Source organism: Stegostoma tigrinum, chromosome 29, assembly GCF_030684315.1.
Source record: "Stegostoma tigrinum isolate sSteTig4 chromosome 29, sSteTig4.hap1, whole genome shotgun sequence".
Lineage (NCBI taxonomy): Eukaryota > Metazoa > Chordata > Chondrichthyes > Orectolobiformes > Stegostomatidae > Stegostoma > Stegostoma tigrinum.
In genome coordinates this window covers 36,614,479-36,633,285 of record NC_081382.1, presented here as the reverse complement: position 1 = coordinate 36,633,285, position 18,807 = coordinate 36,614,479, and the positions used below count along the sequence as shown (strand labels likewise).

The following is an 18,807-nucleotide window of genomic DNA, read 5'->3' as shown; positions in this document are numbered from 1 at the left end:
GATTGCTCGCTGAGCTGGAGGGTTCATTTTCAGACTTTTCGTCACCATTCTAGGTAACATCATCAGTGAGCCTCCGACGAAGCGCTGGTGTTATGTCCCGCTTTCTATTTATCTGGTTAGGTTTCCTTGGGTTGGTGATGTCATTTCCTGCATTGGTGATGTCATTTCCTGTTCTTTTTCTCAGGGGATGGTAGATGGGCTCCAAATCAATGTGTTTGTTGATAGAGTTCCGGTTGGAATGCCATGCTTCTAGGAATTCTTGTGCGTCTCTCTGTTTGGCTTGTCGCAGGATAGATGTGTTGTCCCAATCAAAGTCGTGTCCTTCCTCATCTGTATGTAAGGATACGAGTGATAGTGGGTCATGTCGTTTTGTGGCTAGTTGATGTTCATGTATTCTGGTGGCTGGCTTTCTGCCAGTTTGTCCAAAGTAGTGTTGGTCACAGTGGGGTAGCCCACAAACCCACCAACACACTAAAACAGCAGCTAATGAACTTAAAAGACTCTATACAGACAACAAATAAAACAAACATCATCTACAAAATACCTTGCAAGAACTGTGACAAACACTAATTTGGACAAACAGGCAGAAAGCTAGCCACCAGGATACATGAACATCAACTAGCCACAAAACGACAAGACCCACTATCACTTGTATCCTTACATACAGATGAGGAAGGACACCACTTTGATTGGGACAACACATCCATCCTAGGACAAGCCAAACAGAGACACACACGAGAATTCCTAGAAGCATGGCATTCCAACCGGAACTCCATCAACAAACACATTGATTTGGAGCCCATCTACCATCCCCTGAGAAAAAGAACAGGAAATGACATCACCAATGCAGGAAATGACATCACCAACCCAAGGAAACCTAACCAGATAAATTGAAAGCGTGACATAACACCAGTGCTTCGTCGGAGGCTCACTGATGATGTTACCTAGAATGGTGATGAAATGTCTGAAAATGAATCTTCTAGCTCAGCGAGCAATCTCATATCCAGCTAATAACAAGCTTAATTTTAAATTCCTCACCTGCATAGAGTTAAACTTGGGTCCAAACTGCAGATGCAAGTTCCTTCATGTGTGATTGATTAATGCAGGCCCTCACGGAGCGAGGTTTGATTTTTTTTTGGACTTGGCTGAGTTTGTAAACCTCTGTTAGGTCATTATTTAGGCCCTAGTAGCTCAAAGACTCACCTTCCTAGGTTGTGTGCTGGAAGGTAGATGCTTGGGGATTATTTGCAGTGAACTGCTATGATCTCTTTTAACAATAAAGGTAGTGTGTAGCTGCAGGCCCTGAAACTCCCGGTGCTGTAGGTGTCACTCTGATGCACACTCTAGCCATTTGAACTAAATGACCCCCTCCTCTACTTTTGAGAGATTGAAAACTTCAAGGGTAGTTTCTGCTTTTGCGACTCAGTGTGCATAGGCTTGGGCACTTCGGATTTTTAAAACCTTTTCCACTTAGAGTAATGGTGTGTACAAAGGGCACATGAAGAAAAGCAGAACTTTGAGAGGAGATGCTCTTTCTGGTTAAAAGTTGCAGTAAAGTAACTCTCTTCCCTATACAGTTAAACATAGAAAATTGGAGCAGGAGTGGGCCATTCAGCCCTTTGAGCCTGCTCCCCCATTCAGTATGCTCATGACTGATCGTCCAACTCAGTTCCCTGTTCCCGCATTTTCCCCATACCCTTTTAATCCTTTTCGTCCTAAGAGTTCTAAGACCTTCTTGAAAACATTAATGTTTTGGCCTCAATTGCTTTCAATGACAGAGAATTTCACAGGTTCACCACTCTTTGGTGAAGAAGTTTCTAGGAAGAGTCCTATTGGATGAGAGATATTAACTCTGCTTCTCTCGATACAGATACTGCCAGACCTGCTGCATTTCTCCAGCATTCTCTGTTTTTATCTCTTTCGTGAATCTCCCACATGATGACCCTACACCCTGCCCAGCATTAACCCTTTTAATCCTCTCAGTCCTTAAGCAAGTGCCCGAATAAAATATAAAACCAATGGATTGGAATGGGATGAATGTATCTATGACCCCAGTGTGCCCACAGTGAGGATGGTAATGAATGAAATCTGCAGCTAATTGATAAAACGTGGCTACACTTTTTTTAAAAAATGAAATCCACTTCAGGCAAGTTGCCAAGTGAAGAATGAACCAAATGGGGATTTAAAAGAAGCCGGCTGAATTTTCTTCCCATGTGCGGTTCAACAAGTATATGTTTGTTTAATTTATTTGATATTATTGAAAACAGACAATGCATAATGAATGCAGAGAGTAAATTTCAGTTCTCTTGTTGAAGCTAAGAAGTTTAATTCAAATTATTTTGATTTGGCCGTTTTCTCCCCTTCTCAGCTGGAGGTACAGATTGAACGCAGGGGTGATGTTGATAAAAGTGCCAGGCACAAAAGTGACTGCTTCTTAGCAAGCCTTTCCACTGTGGGGGGGCTTCACAAACTTGCCAGATTCAGACCTAACAGGGTTCAGGAACACGTGCAATACTCAGTCATTGCCGGATAATTGGAAACATAACTCTTCACCGATTATTATCTCTTTCTAGCCCAGGGACCATTGAGTTCAGTTGTAATGCCCCTAATGACAGTTCAGTTTTTTTTTGTGTTCATGGGATGGGTATCACTTATAGGGCCATCTCCCCTTGAGGGGAGATCGTATAGAAACATATAAGATAATGAAGGGAATAGATAAGGTGGAGGCAGGGAGGTTGTTTCCACTAGCAGGTGAAACTAGGAGTAGGGGGCATAGCCTCAAAATAAAGGGAAGCAGATGTAGGACTGAGATTGATAAATCCTTGATCTCGCAAGGAATTTAGGGCTTCTGGGAGAGTGCGGGTAAGTGGAGTTGAAATGCCCATCAGCCATGATTAAATGGTGGAAGGGACTCGATGGGCCGAATGGCCTTACTTCCACTCCTATGTCTTATGGTCTTATGAAGTCAGGAGGAACTGTGAATCTGTGGAATTCCCTGCCCAGTGAAGTGGCTGAAACTACCTCGCTGAATGTGTTTTAAGGCAAGGCTAGATAAATTTTTGAACAGTAAAAGAATTAAGGGTTATGGTGAGTGGGCGGGTAAGTGGAGCCAAGTCTCAAAAAGATCAGCCATGATCTTATTAAATGGCGGGGCAGGCTCGAGGGGCTGGATGGCCTACTCCTGCTCCCAGTTCTTGCGTTCTTATTATTGCCCATCCTAATTGTGAGTTTAAAAAAAGAAGAGTGAGTTTCCCCCCCAGGGTCACTGTGAGTCTTGTCTTCCTGTACTCTGTTGTTCATTGAGTTTCATCAGCCAGTGAAAAGCATAGACTGTCTTTCCGGTTGACATTGTTGGAGGCCTCCTTGACCATCAAGGGTACACTTCAAATTCTTCTCAATTAAAACTATGTATTTTGGCTTTGGTTTGTGGACTGTTCATCATTGAATAGATCAAAGGCTGTGATGGATCGATTTTTGGTCTGTCAGTGAATTAGAGATATAGGGAGCAACTGGGAAAGTGCACTTGAGGCAGAACATTGGCCATGATCATATGGAGCAGGCTGAAGGGGCTGAATGGTATGTCCATGCTCCGGTTTCTTATGTTCGTCACTCCCCTCCCCAATCAGTTCATACCTCAGCAAAATGACCGTCCTCCAGTTGCAAGCCTAGGCAGTAACTGTAGAGGGACTGCAGTTGGATTATTACACACATTTCAGAAAGGCATTGTATCTTTAAGATAGCTAGATAAAATTAATAAAAGGCAATGCTGCCGTATAAGAGGACTCCATTTTTGTGCATTCAGTCAGTTGTTAGTCTATTAATAAGCAGGCAGTTATAGTCCATCATCTATTTAATGTAGCAGTCATTTAAGTAAATGTAGTACCCAGACTATATATAGTAAGTGTGAGATTAATGAATGAATAAATGGCTTTATTGTCACATATACTCAATGAGTACAGTGAAAAGTTATATGCCGCCACTTACACTGCCATCTTAGGGACCAAGGTACTTATGTGCAGCTTCTTTAGTTACAAGGTCTCGGGAAATAGGTGAATAAAATGTCCAGCATTGCAGAAATAAAAGTCGAGAGCAGTGGTCGTCCAAAACACCACACTGTACCTAGCCTCCAGTCAGCGCCAGGCTTCACCTCCAGGATCATGGGGCTGGGCCAGGACGTATCGCTGGAGGCTGGTAGAGAAGGAGGAAAAGTCAACAAGAGGAAAGAAAAAAATAGAGAAAAACAGAAGAACAATGAACAGAGTGGACAAGCTCCGGCTGCAGCGTCCTACTCTGCCACCATCTTGAAGGGGCACTTTATTAGTGTCATCTTACTGTGCATAGTTTGTTAATAAACTTCCAGATACCTGACTTACTGAGAACCCGATTCTTTGTGATACATGTTACCTGAGCTAACGTATAGAAAACTATGAAGCATATCATGGTGGCTGCAATTGATTACATCAACTTCTGCTTTATCTGCACTTGCCAACATTTGTGTCTTACATTTGGATGTCTCTCAAAATTATAATAATTTTTACTAAACTAAAACACTTCCTGTTCTCATCTGACACCAAACCAATACAAGGTAAGTTTGTCATAGGAATATGTGGATCTGCTACATAAATCTTGGCTGTTTTTCCTCTGCTGTAGCACAGGCTGTATAAAGCTAGCTTTAGGGCCACTTTGTCTGAACCAGGCCAGGGGAATGAACATAGCACAGACCAGAGAATGAACATGGAATTTCAGTCAAGAAAATAATTGATATAGCCTCCTACATGATCTCAGGGAGCTCCCAAACATCTTCACTTATCTTTTTGAGGTGTTGTTTCTGCTATTGTTTCCCAAAAGCACTCAGTTTTGTGCACAGCAAAGAGTCCAGATGTTAGTGAGATGAATGATTTGATTAATCTAGTGTGGGGTTTGGCCAGAGCATGGGGAGAACTTGCTGTTCTGCTTTACAGAGTAACATGGGATATTTAATCAGGTAAGCACAGAGTCGGCTTAGCATTGCATCCAAAAGAAAGAGCAGTTCCAGCAATAAATTACAATGTAGTATTGGCTTAGATAATGTGTTCAGAGCCACTGGCAGGGTAGGGCTTAAACCCCTTAACTTCTGTCTGGCTGAAAGTTGATAGAGTTACCATGATGAAGCTTACTCTCAGTGGGGCTGTGTGCATTTTATTTATTTGAGGGCAGAGAAACTATTTGCTGACATTCTCAATTTGCTCTCCTCAGCGCTCTAAACAGCAGCATCATAAAATCAATGGGAATCAACATGTTACCTGGATATTATGATCCATTCTCTGGCAGAACTCTAACCAAGGGAGAAGTTGGATGTTTTCTTAGTCACTATTCCATCTGGAAAGAAGTAAGTGTCTTTGCTGTACAGGCTTTGCAGACAATGTGGTTTTTCTTCAAACTGCTGTGTTTTTCTTCTGGGTTTACTGTCTGAAATCCTTTGATCCAAAGTTAGAAACACAGAGTTTACTCCATTAAATCGTGCAGTGTCTAATATATTATCTCTGGAATGTTCTGCTGGCCATGGCTATTTGCATTTCAAATTTGTATTTAATGGGGGTGTTGGCTGACATTAAAATGTGTGGAGATTTGACCATATATGGGTTTCTTCTGGCTGGGAAGTGCTGAGTCATGTGTCAAGCAGTTGACTTGGTGCTGGTAATAAAATGTGAGGCTGGATGAACACAGCAGGCCCAGCAGCATCTCAGGAGCACAAAAGCTGATGTTTCGGGCCTAGACCCTTCTGATGAAGGGTCTAGGCCCGAAACGTCAGCTTTTGTGCTCCTGAGATGCTGCTGGGCCTGCTGTGTTCATCCAGCCTCACATTTTATTATCTTGGATTCCCCAGCATCTGCAGTTCCCATTATCTCTGATACGACTTGGTGCTGGTGTCTGTTTCCTACTTCAATGAAAAATAACTTCATATATGTGAATGAGCAGTGTGCTTTAGCGAGTGGGGGCCATTACAGATCAACTCAATCCTCCCAGTTTCCAACACTGTGCTATAGCCAGGGACAACATCTCTGCTTTGATCTTTCCTTTGCTTTGAATGGTGTGAGCCGTTGAATTCAATTGTAGTGGTCGCACCACCTCCCGAGGCTGTGGTTGGCCAATTTGGCAGAGGCCGGAGACTGAATTTGGGCTACTCTGACATTTCACTTAGAATCCCACTAAGCCCATCAAGGAATCCTTCACTTTTAACCAACTTGTGCAAGATGCTTCAAATTCGCCATTAACAGGCACTGGCAGGACAGTGCAAAGTGGCATTGGACTGCATAGGTCACCTACAACCCTCCATCTCTGCTGAGCTAGTTGAACCCAGTTCATGAGAATGAGTCTATGCTTGGCAATGGTTTCCATTTACATTGCCACGTCCTGATATCATTTTAGCCTCTGTTATGCGTCAAAACTGCCCTTAAATCACGACTTGAGTTAGATCTCGCAAACCACTAATATTCAGACGTAGAAGGGTCCTGACCCGAAAGGTCATCTTTCCTGCTCCTCTGATGCTGCCTGGCCTGCTGTGTTCCTCCAGCTCCAGACTGTGTTATATCTATACACCACATGAGCACTTGTGTCACTAATGGTCAGGAGGGCAAGACTTGTCAGATTTTTCCTATTCCAAACCAGAAGCACTTATGTAAATTGTAACCCCAGTACTGCCAGTGTTGTTGAGACTAACCTAGCACAGACTAGAAAATGACCCTGGGACCTTCTGGTCACTGAGTTAACAGGCTTTTCAGGTATAGTTTTTGCCAATTAATTAGATCCTGGCTGAAACACACTTCAATTGCATGGCCTTTATTGTGTATAACTTATTATCCTTATCAGTTGAAAATATATCTACCTCAATGTTAAAAGTTCCAAAGGCCTGAGCCTCCTCAGAGAATTCTAGATTTCTGCTACCATTTGTGAGACAAATGGTTCCTGGTTTCCGTCCTGACTGGTGAGGATCTTCAATTTGGACAACCTGTCCCTATGTTCTAGATATCCTGTACCACTGGAAATAGTTTCTCCCAGTAACTCCATGTGACTTCCTAAGCACGCCCAGCAGAGAATTCTTCCGATTTCTATAGCCAGGGAATAAAAGACTAGTGGCTACACCCTGTTCTTATATTTTGAAACTCTTTGATATGTCACCCTCCTGATGAATCTCCACTGCAACTCCTTCAAGGCCTATTTATTACACTGTGATCGCAGGTTGTGGATCGAAACCTGAGCAAGGCTGTGGTGTTTGAAGATGATGTGAGGTTTGAGGTTTACTTCAAGAGGAAGCTGGTGAGACTGCTGAGAGAAGTAGAGGATGTTGGATTGAATTGGGACCTGATGTAAGTAATCATTAGCGATGCTGAATTTAATGAATGTATTCAGTACCTGTATCAGCACCAATCACATGGACTAATGTCAGTCTCATGGAGATGGGCTGGACTGCAGTTTGGGGGCAATTGGAGAGAAGTTTCCTGTTTTATTTTCCCGATTGCCCTGGATCATTTCCGGTTTTTACCTGTCCCAGGTGATTATATAGCTCTGGATGGCTAAGGGTGAGTGCACGCATCGGGGCGTTTAAGCTATTTGTAACCCTTTTGGTTGAATGAACCATTTGAACTGCCTGTGATTTCTGTATGAGTTGTACATTTTTGTAAATGATATCTGCCTCTGTCTTCCTCCGTGTCCATTTCTATATTATGTGTATGTCATTGTATTCACCCCCACCTTCCTCTTATATAAAATACAAAGTGGATGGAGAAACTCAGTGGGTGTGGGAGAGAGAGTCACATTTTGAGCCCAGTGTGTACTGTCCCTTAGAACGCATTCCTTTGTCTTTATCTTTCATTTCTGTGTCACGCTCTGTTCATCTCATACCATAGGTGACTGCAAGGTTTCTTGCCAGTTCCAGTCCTGGTGCCAAATACGCTGTCACTGTCTAGCAGAGATCGTAATGCAGGGTGACAACAACTTGCATTTATATAGCGCTTTTATGACCAAAGAAACTCGACAGGAGTGTTATCAAGGAAGATTTGACGCTGACCCACATGTGGAGAAATCAGGACAGGTGAGAGGAGCAGGAAGGCCGACGTTTCAGGACTTGAAAAAGGGTCTAGACCCGAAACGTCAGCCTTCCTGCTCCTCTGGTGCTGCTTGGCCTGCTGTGTTCATTCAGCTCTACATCTTGTTATCTCAGATTCTCCAGCATCTGTAGTTCCTACTATCTCAGGACAGGCGAGCTAGGTTTTCAGGCGAATGCGAAAAGAGGAATTGTAGGGAAACTGGGAAAGGAAGGAAGGGGGTTACAGCAATAGCTGCCAATGGCCAGGGTTGAAGAGACTGTGGTTGACTTTTCCACTAGCCCCACCAGATTTGTCACTGCATGGACCCCCAATGTGACAGCATCTTCCCACATCCACTACCTCTTCTGTTCCTGTCATTCAGGTGCTAGTAGCATTCAGCCCATCGAGTCCAAAACCCAGGAGATTAAAGGAACAAATTACTGCTGATCACTGGAACCTATACTGAAAATAAAAGTTACTGGAGATTATTAGGCAGCATCCATGGAGAGAGAGCGAACTAACGTTTCGAGTCTAGATGACTCTTCATCAGAGGGGATGTGATGTAAATGCTGCCCCCTCCACGGCTCACGTCAGCTCTGATGAAATGTCATTTAGACTCAAAATATGAGCTTACTTTCTCTCCATCGATGCTGCCTGACCTGCTGTGATCTCCAGCATTTTCTTGTTTTCCACCAGGAAGTTATGTTCAGTATGAATTTGACCCCATTTGGAGTATTGTGCCCAATTTTGGGCACTACTTGGTTGGAAAGGCGGGTAATCTTTGCTGCATGGAGGGAAGAGATTTACCAAAATGGGCCCAGGCAGGAGTTTCATTACAGTTACATAGACTGGAGAAACCGGGGTTGTTCTCCTTTGAATTAAAAGGCAATTGATAGAAGTGTTTAAAATCACAAACGCTGGAATAAGTAAAGAGTAACTGTTTCCTATGGTTGGAGGATTGATCCCCGTGGGTACAGATTTAAGGAAATTGACAAATTAACCAGATGCAAAATGGAATGCAATTTTTGGCATCGGGATATTGTAGATTGCTTAGGATTCAAAATGCTGTGCCTGACAGAATCAACAGCAGCTATCAAACTTCCTACAGACAAAGGGAGTGGCCGTGGGTTCCCGCATGGGCCCGAGCTATGCCTGCTTCGTTGTAGGTTACGTGGAACAGTCCCTCTTCGGAAGCTACACTGGCCCTGCCCCCATCTCTTCCTCCATTACGTCGATGAATGTATTGGCACTGACTCGTGCTCCCATGAGGAGCTTGAACAGTTCATCCTCTCCACCAACACCTTCCAGCCCAACCTTAAGTTCGCCTGGACCATCTCCGATACCTCTGTCTCCTTTCTGGACCTCTGTGTTTCCATCTCTGGCAACCACCTGGAAACCGATATCCATTTTAAGCCCACCGACTCCCACAGCTACCTAGAATACACCTCCTACCACCCACCTTCCTGCAAACATGCCATCCCCTATTCCCAATTCCTTTGCCTCCGCTCCATTTGCTCCCAGCCTCGTTTTTCAAGGACTGCAACTTCACCCCACACCGTGGTCGAGAACATTTCCCGCAACTCATTCCTCACACCCCCTCCCCGCAATAACAACCAAAACAGAAGCCCTATCATCCTTACGTACCACGCCACCAACCTCTGGATCCAAAGCATCATTCTCCGACACTTCCGCCATCTGCAATCTGACCCCACCACCCAAGACATTTTTCTATCCCCACCCTTACCTGCTTTCCGGAGGGACCACTCTCTCCTGGGAATCCCTTGTCTGCTCCACACTCCCCTCCAGCCCCACCACACTCGGCACTTTTCCCTGCAACTGCAGGAAGTGCTACACCTACCCCCTCACCCTCATCCCAGGCCCCAAGAAGACCTTCCACATCAAACAGATGGTCACCTACACATCTTCTAACGTGGGATACTGTATCCACTGTTCCCGTTGTGGCCTCCTGTACATCGTGGAAATGAAGCGGAGGCGTGGGGACTGCCTTGCAGAAAACCTCCACTCGGTTCGCACTAAACAACTGCACCTCCCAGTCATGAACCATTTCAACTCCCCCTCCCATTCTTTAGATGACATGTTCATCATGGGCCTCCTGCAGTGCCACAATGATGCCACCCGAAGTTTGCAGGAACAGCAACTCACATTCCACTTGGGCACCCTGCAGCCCAATGGTATCAATGTAGACTTCACAAGCTTCAAAATTCCACCCCTCCCCCTACCACATCCCAAAACTAGCCCAGCTTGACCCTGCCTCCCTAACCTGTCCCCTCCTTCCACCTCAAGCCCCACCCCCATCTCCTACCTACTAGCCTCATCCCATCCCCTTGACCTGTCCATCCTCCCTGGACTGACCTATCCCCTCCCTAATGCCCCACGTACACTCACCTTTACTGGCTCCAACCCCACCTCTTTGACCTGCCTGTCTCCTCTCCACGTATCTTCTCCTTTATCCATCTTCTGTCCGCCTCCCCCTCTCTCCCTATTTATTTCAGAATCCATTTCCCCTCCCCCATTTCTGAAGAAGGGTTTGGGCCCGAAACGTCAGCTTTCCTGCTCCTCTGATGCTGCCTGGCCTCCTGTGTTCATCCAGCTCTATGCCTTGTTATCACAGCCTTCAAAAGGGAACTGGTTAAATTACTGAAAGAGAAAATGATGTGAGGATATAGGGAAAGAGCAGGAGTATGGAGCTAGAGATAATGGGAACTGCAGATGCTGGAGAATCCAAGATAATAAAGTGTGAAGCTGGATGAACACAGCAGGCCAAGCAGCATCTCAGGAGCACAAAAGCTGACGTTTCGGGCCTAGACCCTTCATCAGAGAGCTCTCTGATGAAGGGTCTAGGCCCGAAACGTCAGCTTTTGTGCTCCTGAGATGCTGCTTGGCCTGCTGTGTTCATCCAGCTTCACACTTTATTATCTCGGAGTATGGAGCTACCTGGATTGTTCTTCAAAAGAGCCAATAGAGGTATGATGGGCTGCTCAGTCTCCATCTGTATTATGCTGTTCAATGTTTTTAAAGCCATGTATGAGCCACCCAGCAACTAACAGGCTCAAATTTCTCACTTCAATAACAATGTAGGAGCCAGCCCTTCCTAACTCTTTATGCCTCTGAATGACCTCAGCCATTTATTTATGGTTGAAACCTCAGAGTGGGGGAGGAAATTTCTTTAGAATTTTTCAGGAAGGTCAAGTATGAAGCTTAGAGAAAATAAGTGTTTTTTAAAAATTTTCCAGCTACCTTGGTCGGAAACGAGTGAATCCCAAACAAGAGGAGGCTTCAGCGAATGTTCAGAATCTGGTGGTCGCTGGGTATTCCTACTGGACTCTGGCTTATGCCATTTCATGGCAGGGAGCGAAAAAATTGATCGACTCGGATCCGTTGAAAAAGATACTTCCTGTGGACGAGTTCTTGCCCATCATGTACGACAAGCACACAAAGTGAGTCCATCGCTTTTCATATGCAACATGCAGGTCGGAATGAGACAATCTCTGTAACATAGCCACCAGTGTCTGCTTTCTTCTTATTCATGGGCAAAATAATTCCTGCTATTTAGGACACACCCAGTACAGAAACAAAGGCGAGAAGCTATATATTGGGATATAGAGGTGGAGTGGCAAGGGGCAAGTACCTTTTCTCCTCCCTGGGTCTGGTGATCAGAAAGAACTCCTGGTTTTTCAAAACCAGCCTTTAAAATTGCAAGAGACAAGGTGTAGAGCTGGATGAGCTCAGCAGGCCAAGCAGCTTTAGAGGAGCAGAAAGGCCGATGTTTCGGGCTTAGACCCTGTGTTCATACAGCTCTACACCTTGTTATCTCAGATTCCCCATCATCTGCAGTTCCTACTATCTTTAAAATTGCAGTCTTTCTTTTTCACTCTGGGGAGAGTGGAGTGCTGTGTGTTGCTTTTTCCTCCCTGTTGGGGGTGCTTCAGGATGGAGTCCGGATTGGAAGTTAGGACAGGTGATGTTGGAAGGCATAGGGAGGATGTGGTATGGATGGAACTCCTGCCTTGGGCCTCTGGCACTGAGTCCAAGGTTTGGAAAGAATGTTCAACGCACAAAACATCGCTCTAGCTCTCAAACCAACATCTCCCGTCCACACCAACCCATGCCACTCCACACTGGACGTACACCACCCCCTGCATATCCCACCCCATATACTCCATAGCCATGTGCCACTTCATGCTAAGCTATAAGCTCTATGTTTTAGCTTTGCATCTATTGTGTCAGCTCAATTTGTATCCACTATTGGCAGACCTCAGGATCCATGCACAGATAAGGAAAAATGAAGTTCTGTTAAATCAAGTAACTGTTGAAGATGTTGCTGTATTGACTGTGTAGGGGTTTAGTTAGCTCAGTTTGCTGGCTGGCTGATTTGTAATGCAGAGTGACCCTAACAACATGGGTTCAATTCCCACAGCAGCTGAAGTTACCATGAAGGACTTCTCCTTCTCAAACTCTCCCATCATCTGAAGTGCAGTGACCCTTAGTTCACCAGTCACCTCTCCCTCGAAGGAGAGGACAACCTTACTTTGGCGATGGCGATGATGATTTCCGTGGCTACACTGGCCCTAAACCCCACCTCTTCCTCCGTTGTATTGATGACTGTATGAGTGCTGCCTCATGCTCCCTCAAGGAGCTTGAACAGTTCATCCACTTCACCAACACCTTCCACCCCAACCTTAAGTTCGCCTGGACCACCTCTGATACCTCTCTCTCCTTCCTGGGCCCCTCTAATTCCATCTCTGGCAACCACCTGGAAAACGACTCCAACAGCTACCTAGAATACACCTCCTCCCACCCAATTCCTTCGCCTCCGCTGCAACTGCTCCCAGGATGAGGCATTCCACTCCCATACATCTCAGATGTCTTCGTTTTTCAAGGACTGCAACTCCCACCCCCCCCCCCCCCCCCCCACTCCCAAACCCTCGGTGGTTGAGAACGCCCTCGACCCGTGTCTCCCGCATTTCCCGCAACTCATCCCTCATACCCCCTCCCCAGAAATGACAACCAAAACAAAATCCCCCTCATGCTCACGTACCACCCACCAACCTCCAGATCCAATGCATCATCCTCTGACACTCCCGCCATCTGCAATCTGACCCCACCACCAAAGACATTTTTCCCTCCCCACCCTATCTGCTTTCCAGAGGGACCATTCTCTCCCAGGACTCCCTTGTCCGCTCCACACTCCCCTCCAGCCCCACCGCAACCGGCACTTTTCCCTGCAACTGCAGGAAGTGTTACACCTGCCCCTACACCTCCCCCATCCCAGGCCCCAAGAAGACTTTCCACCTCAAACAGATGTTCACCTGCACATCTTCTAATATGGAATACTGTATCCGCTGTTCCTGATGTGGCCTCCTCTCCATTGGGGAAATGAAGCGGAGGCTTGGGGACCGCTTTGCAGAACACCTACGCTCGGTTAGCAATAAACAGCTGCACCTCCCGGTCGCGAACCATTTCAACTCCCCCTCCCATTCTTTAGATGACACGTCCATCCTGGGCTTCCTGCAGTGCCACAATGATGCCACCCGAAGGTTGCAGGAACAGCAACTCATATTCTGCTTGGGAACCCTGCAGCCATATGGTATCAATGTGGACTTCACCAGCTTCAAAATCCTGCCCCCTCCACCTACCGCATCCCAAAACCAGCCCAGCTTGTCCCCGCCTCCCTAACCTGTCTATCCTCCCAGTATCACCTCCTGCCACCTCAAGCCCCACCCCCATCTCCTCCTACCTACTCATCCTTGCCCCTTGACCTGTCCATCCTCCCTGGACTGACCTGTCTCCTTCCTACCTCCCCACCTACACTCACCTTTACTGGCTCCATTCCCGCCTCTTTGACCTGTCTGTCTACTCTCCACCTACCTTCTCCTTTATCCATCTTCTATCCGCCTCCCCTCTCCCTATTTATTTCAGAATCCCTTGCCCCTCCCCTATTTCTGAAGAAGGGTTTGGGCCCAAAACATCAGCTTTCCTGCTCCTGTAATGATGCTGCTTGGCCCATTGTGTTCATCCATCTCAGCCTTGTTATCTCTTACTTTGGCAATTTTTATCTTAATTGATAATGAAGCATTCCCGTTCACAAAAAAATCCTTTTAAATCACTTTAACTCAAGAAAGACTTACAAAATCAAATATTTCATTCAAGTGCAACAAGCAATGATATTCAGGGTCCCACATCAAAGTGTACAAAATCTGCTTGTGACTGTCAAACAAACCGTGAAATGGAAGGCATCCCTCTTGTGACAGTGAATACTTGTCAACTCACCAATGTAGCACTAATCCAGTAATGACAATCCTCAGGTTCTGTCAGTTGTGCTGCTGAACCAAATGAATTCTGTGTAGTTGGTACTGAGTAAAGCCCAAGAGAATTTGAATTGGTCTGTGTACTGAGGGTTCAGGGAGGCCTTGAGGCTATGAAGTCTTAAAAGAAATCTGGGGATGATTAATAGTTCAGTAAAGCAGAGAGTGGGAGTTGAAAACCCTCAGGCCATATTTGATCTGTGCAGCTGAGCCAGATTAGAGTTGAGTGATCAAATCCATGGCCAGTACTGGCTTGGTGAAACATGTGAGCAGGGACTGGAATTCAATATCCAAGAACCCAGGGAAGAGTAGTTCCAGAGACGCTGTGTGAATGATGGAATTTCAGCATTTGTTGAGGCTGTTCCTGCTGACATGGTTTTTGAGGGAGCATAAAGGCTAGGCCATTGGAACTGAAGTTTTAATGAGGTTTGGTGACCCACAGTGTCATTTACATCTGGTGATGGTGGTGTTGGGTGAGACTCAAGAGAAATCTGAGGATCTGTTTGATCGCATTTGCTAGTTTGTGTTTCTGTAAGTTGTTCATCTATTGCCCATGTTTGCCTTGTTAAGTTTGGGCTCTTAGAATATGTCATATTTGATTTTGCACTGTCAAAACCATTTTTGTCAATTATCTTTGCATGGTTAAATTTTATGTTTACTAAACATATGTTTTTATTGTTGTGAAAGCAACATGTTGTCCTAAACTGGCAGTGATTAGCACTGCAGCCTCACAGCGCCAGGGACCCGGGTTCAATTCCACCCTCGGGTGACTGTCTGTGTGGAGTTTGCACATTCTCCCCGTGTCTGCATGGGTTTCCTCCGGGTGCTCCGGTTTCCTCCAACAGTCCAAAGATGTGCAGGCTAGGTGGATTGTCCATGCTAAATTGCCTGTAGTGTTCAGGGAATGGGTCTGGGTGGGATACACTGAGGTAGGTGTGGATTTGTTGGGCCGAAAGGCCTGTTTCCGTACTGTAGGGATTCTATGATTCTGAACCGGCTAAAGTCTGTAACTGTTATAATTCATGATTTATCACATTGGATACATTTGAAATTTGCTATGATCACTGCAGGAGTGGGACTATAAAGGCTCTGTGCATCCCTCCAACGTCAATCATAATTATACAATGAAGAGTCTTGATGTAAACACTGACAATGCAATGAAGATCTTGTGTGGCAATGGGTAGCTTCTGCCCCTCTGAGTCGCAAACTGTTGAGTTTGAATCCTCCTCTGGGACTTTATAGCCGCAGAAGGCACATTCTTAATGCTATCAAACGGGTTAAATATCAATCTGACAATCCTTCCATGATACCTGTGGCTGGGTGTGGAAGCAGGAGGGCTGCATGTTAACTGCAGAGCAACAGCCTCCTTACATTAAAAGACTCCATGTGTAGGCTGCTGCCATAGGTTCATCAGCAAGTGGACTTCTCACTTCAAGGTAAATTGGGGATGGAAGAGAGAGAGAGAGAGAGAATGTACCAGCAAGGAAAAATTGTATCACCTGATGTAAAGTTGGTGCTCAAAGGATCAAGAAATGGAAATTCTGAGGAACAGTGATCTGAGTGGTATCAATAACAGCAAGGGGCGTGAAAAGAGGCAATCAACTCAGACCAGAAGTGAGAGAGAGTTTCCTTTTTGGACAATAAGCTTCCTCTTACTTCTATTACAGACGTTGGACACAGCTGCTAACAGGGACTTTGAACAGAGACTAATTTTGTTCCTCAGTGCTGTTCTCTTTGCTGTCCACTGGTTATTACTCACAGGTTCTCTGGACTAACAGGCTTACTTCCGAACGGTGTATATAGCCAGGGTGAAATGTGTTGAACCCAAGGAGATGATGTTGAGTTTACTTAAAGCACAGGGCTGGTCTTGCTTTTGAATTCTCGGCAATGTGATAATGATCATCACTAGCACACAGCCAATACTACAGCCGCACCTTGAACAGAGAAATATGTCCCACAGATATTAGCAGGAGGTGGCAGAAGGAAGGAATTGAAAGGGTAGATTTTAAGGAGGCATTCAGAGTCTGGGGTAAATTCAGGAAGAGGGAGTCCCAGCGAGAATGAATGATTTTGGTGGTGGAAAGCTCTGCCCTTTTGAAATGCAGGAAGAGAGGGGTGCACAGCAGACCCGAGTGAGAGGACAATGTCTGGTGGAGTGGGGGAAGTGAGTTGGGAGACCAATTTGAAAAAAGTTGTGAAGGTAGTTCAGGTCAGGACCATGGAATGATTTTTAAAAAGGTCAAAATGATGGAAAGTATAGCTTAAGGACTGGATCTTGTGTAAGCTGGAATGTAGATTGTCAGAAGATTAAGGAAGATTATATTTGGAGCTATGCAACAGAGTTTCAATGATAGTGGAGCGGATGTTATCATGGAGCTGAAAATTGATGATGAACAGAAGTGTGAGCTTGAAAGCAAAACTCAAAACCAGAAAAAAAAATTGAGCTATGCATATTCGGATTCGCCCTGAGCAGAATAAAATCTGGTACTAATTTGCAAACCCATTAATGGGAGCCAAACTGTCTGGTAGATGTGTTGAGGAAAGTTGTGGTCTGTTGGTGTCAGGCAGCTGTAGAGCTGAAAGTGGTGTGAGTGAGGCAACACTAAAATGGTCAAAGCATTTTCACATGAATGTACCATTTATAACTCCTCAGTACTGAAACTGTCTGTCCCTGTGTGCAACAAGACCTGGACTACACTCAGGTTTGAGCAGTTAAGTGGCAAGTTACAATAGTGCCACGCAAATACCAGGCAAAAATCATTCCCAATAAGACTGAATCTAACCATCTTCCCTTGACATTCAACAGCATTATCACCGCTGAATCCTCCACCAGCAGTACCCTGGGGGTTACCATTGACCGAAAGCTGAACTGGACCAGTCATACAAATACTGTGGCTACAAGAGCAGGTCAGAGGCTGGGAATCATGTGGCGAGTAACTCTCCTCCTAACTCCCCAGAACTGTCCACAATCTATAAGCCACATGTCAGGAGCGTAATGCAATACATTTGTCCCTTTAAATGCCTAATGTATTCTTCAAAAGTGGTGTGCTAAATAACTCAAACCTGAATCTCTTTCCCATAAGAAAGCATGTAAATAAGCGTGTGTTATGTTTCTGACTGACTGCCATGAACCTCATTGGCTCAAAGATCATCTAACTATATGGTAACTTATAAATTCTAGCTAAGAATAATTCTACTATTAACTTTAACTCTTTCGACATAATTCCTGCTTCCAGTCTCCCAGTTACCAGTTCCAACCCTACTCACCACTAAGAGCTGGCTATTGGGAAGGAGTGAGGGTTTAGGAGGATGGAAGAGTTGAGCAGGAAGGAGAAGGGTGGAAGCACTGCTTGGGAGGGGCACTTTGTTTTAAACCGTGACCGGACATGAGCGGTAATCTTGTTCAAACAGAAATGAACATGTCCCTGTTCAGGGAATCTGTGTGATAAAAGCATTCTAAACACCGCACTAATACAAAATCACACAATATGCTTTGGATAGAGTTACTTGTACTGTCCATCTGTCTGGCTGAGTGCAGTTTCAATATTATCAAGCTTAACACTAAATAGGACAAAACATCCTATCTATCCTTTCACCATTTGATACTCAATAACAGCAGTGTGTACCATCTACAAGATGCACTGCAGAAGTTCATCAAGAGTCCTGAGATAGTACAGGGAGGAAGGGATGGGTGAGAGGAAGAACAGGTTCCTGTCTCTGCCTCCCTAACCTGTTCTTCCTCTCACCCATCCCTTCCTCCCACCCCAAGCCGCACCCCCATCTACCTACTAACCTCATCCCACCTCCTTGACCTGTCCGTCTTCCCTGGACTGACCTATGCCCTCCCTACCTCCCCACCTATACTCTCTCCACCTATCTTCTTTACTCTCCATCTTCGGTCCGCCTCCCCGTCTCTCCCTATTTATTCCAGTTCCCTCTCCCCATCCCCCTCTCTGATGAAGGGTCTAGGCCTGAAACGTCAGCTTTTGTGCTCCTGAGATGCTGCTGGGCCTGCTGTGTTCATCCAGCCTCACATTTTATTATCTTGGATTCTCCAGCATCTGCAGTTCCCATTATCTCTGAAGCTGTACTTTGGGATTGGCCACTAGGACTGGAATGGTCCAGCTCTTGCTGTTTATTTCAGTAGCCTAAATCTTTCGGCGTTAAGTAACATAGCAGAAGGTCCAAAAGAAGTGTAGGAGGAAAGGAATCTGGAGTAACCACAGTCATCATTACTAGTGTTGAGCAGAATGCCTGGAAAATTGATGTCACGATTAAACTTCTGCAATAAATTACAAGTTGTTGTTGAGGTGCAGGAATTCATCAGGGAAGGAAAGTTCCTTTAGCCTTTGTGAGATAATCTTCTTTTCTCTGAGGAAAGGAGGTCATCTGCTGGTCAAGTTGACTCGACTGTG

At 45.3% G+C, this 18,807-nt stretch overlaps 1 protein-coding gene across 2 annotated transcripts in view; it reads left to right on the top strand.

Moving 5' to 3' along the window:
* The window catches only part of cercam (cerebral endothelial cell adhesion molecule), a 91,452-nt gene that overhangs the window by 53,668 nt on the left and 18,977 nt on the right, over positions 1–18,807 (top strand). Inside the window, exons 10-13 of one of the 2 annotated variants that reach the window (XM_059638295.1) lie at positions 5,236–5,368; positions 7,219–7,346; positions 11,321–11,524; positions 17,199–17,299. In XM_059638295.1, coding sequence (XP_059494278.1) covers positions 5,236–5,368; positions 7,219–7,346; positions 11,321–11,524; positions 17,199–17,299 — 566 coding nt within the window. The remainder of the gene's footprint in view (positions 1–5,235; positions 5,369–7,218; positions 7,347–11,320; positions 11,525–17,198; positions 17,300–18,807) is intronic. The other variant, XM_048559240.2, reaches the window with a different exon arrangement.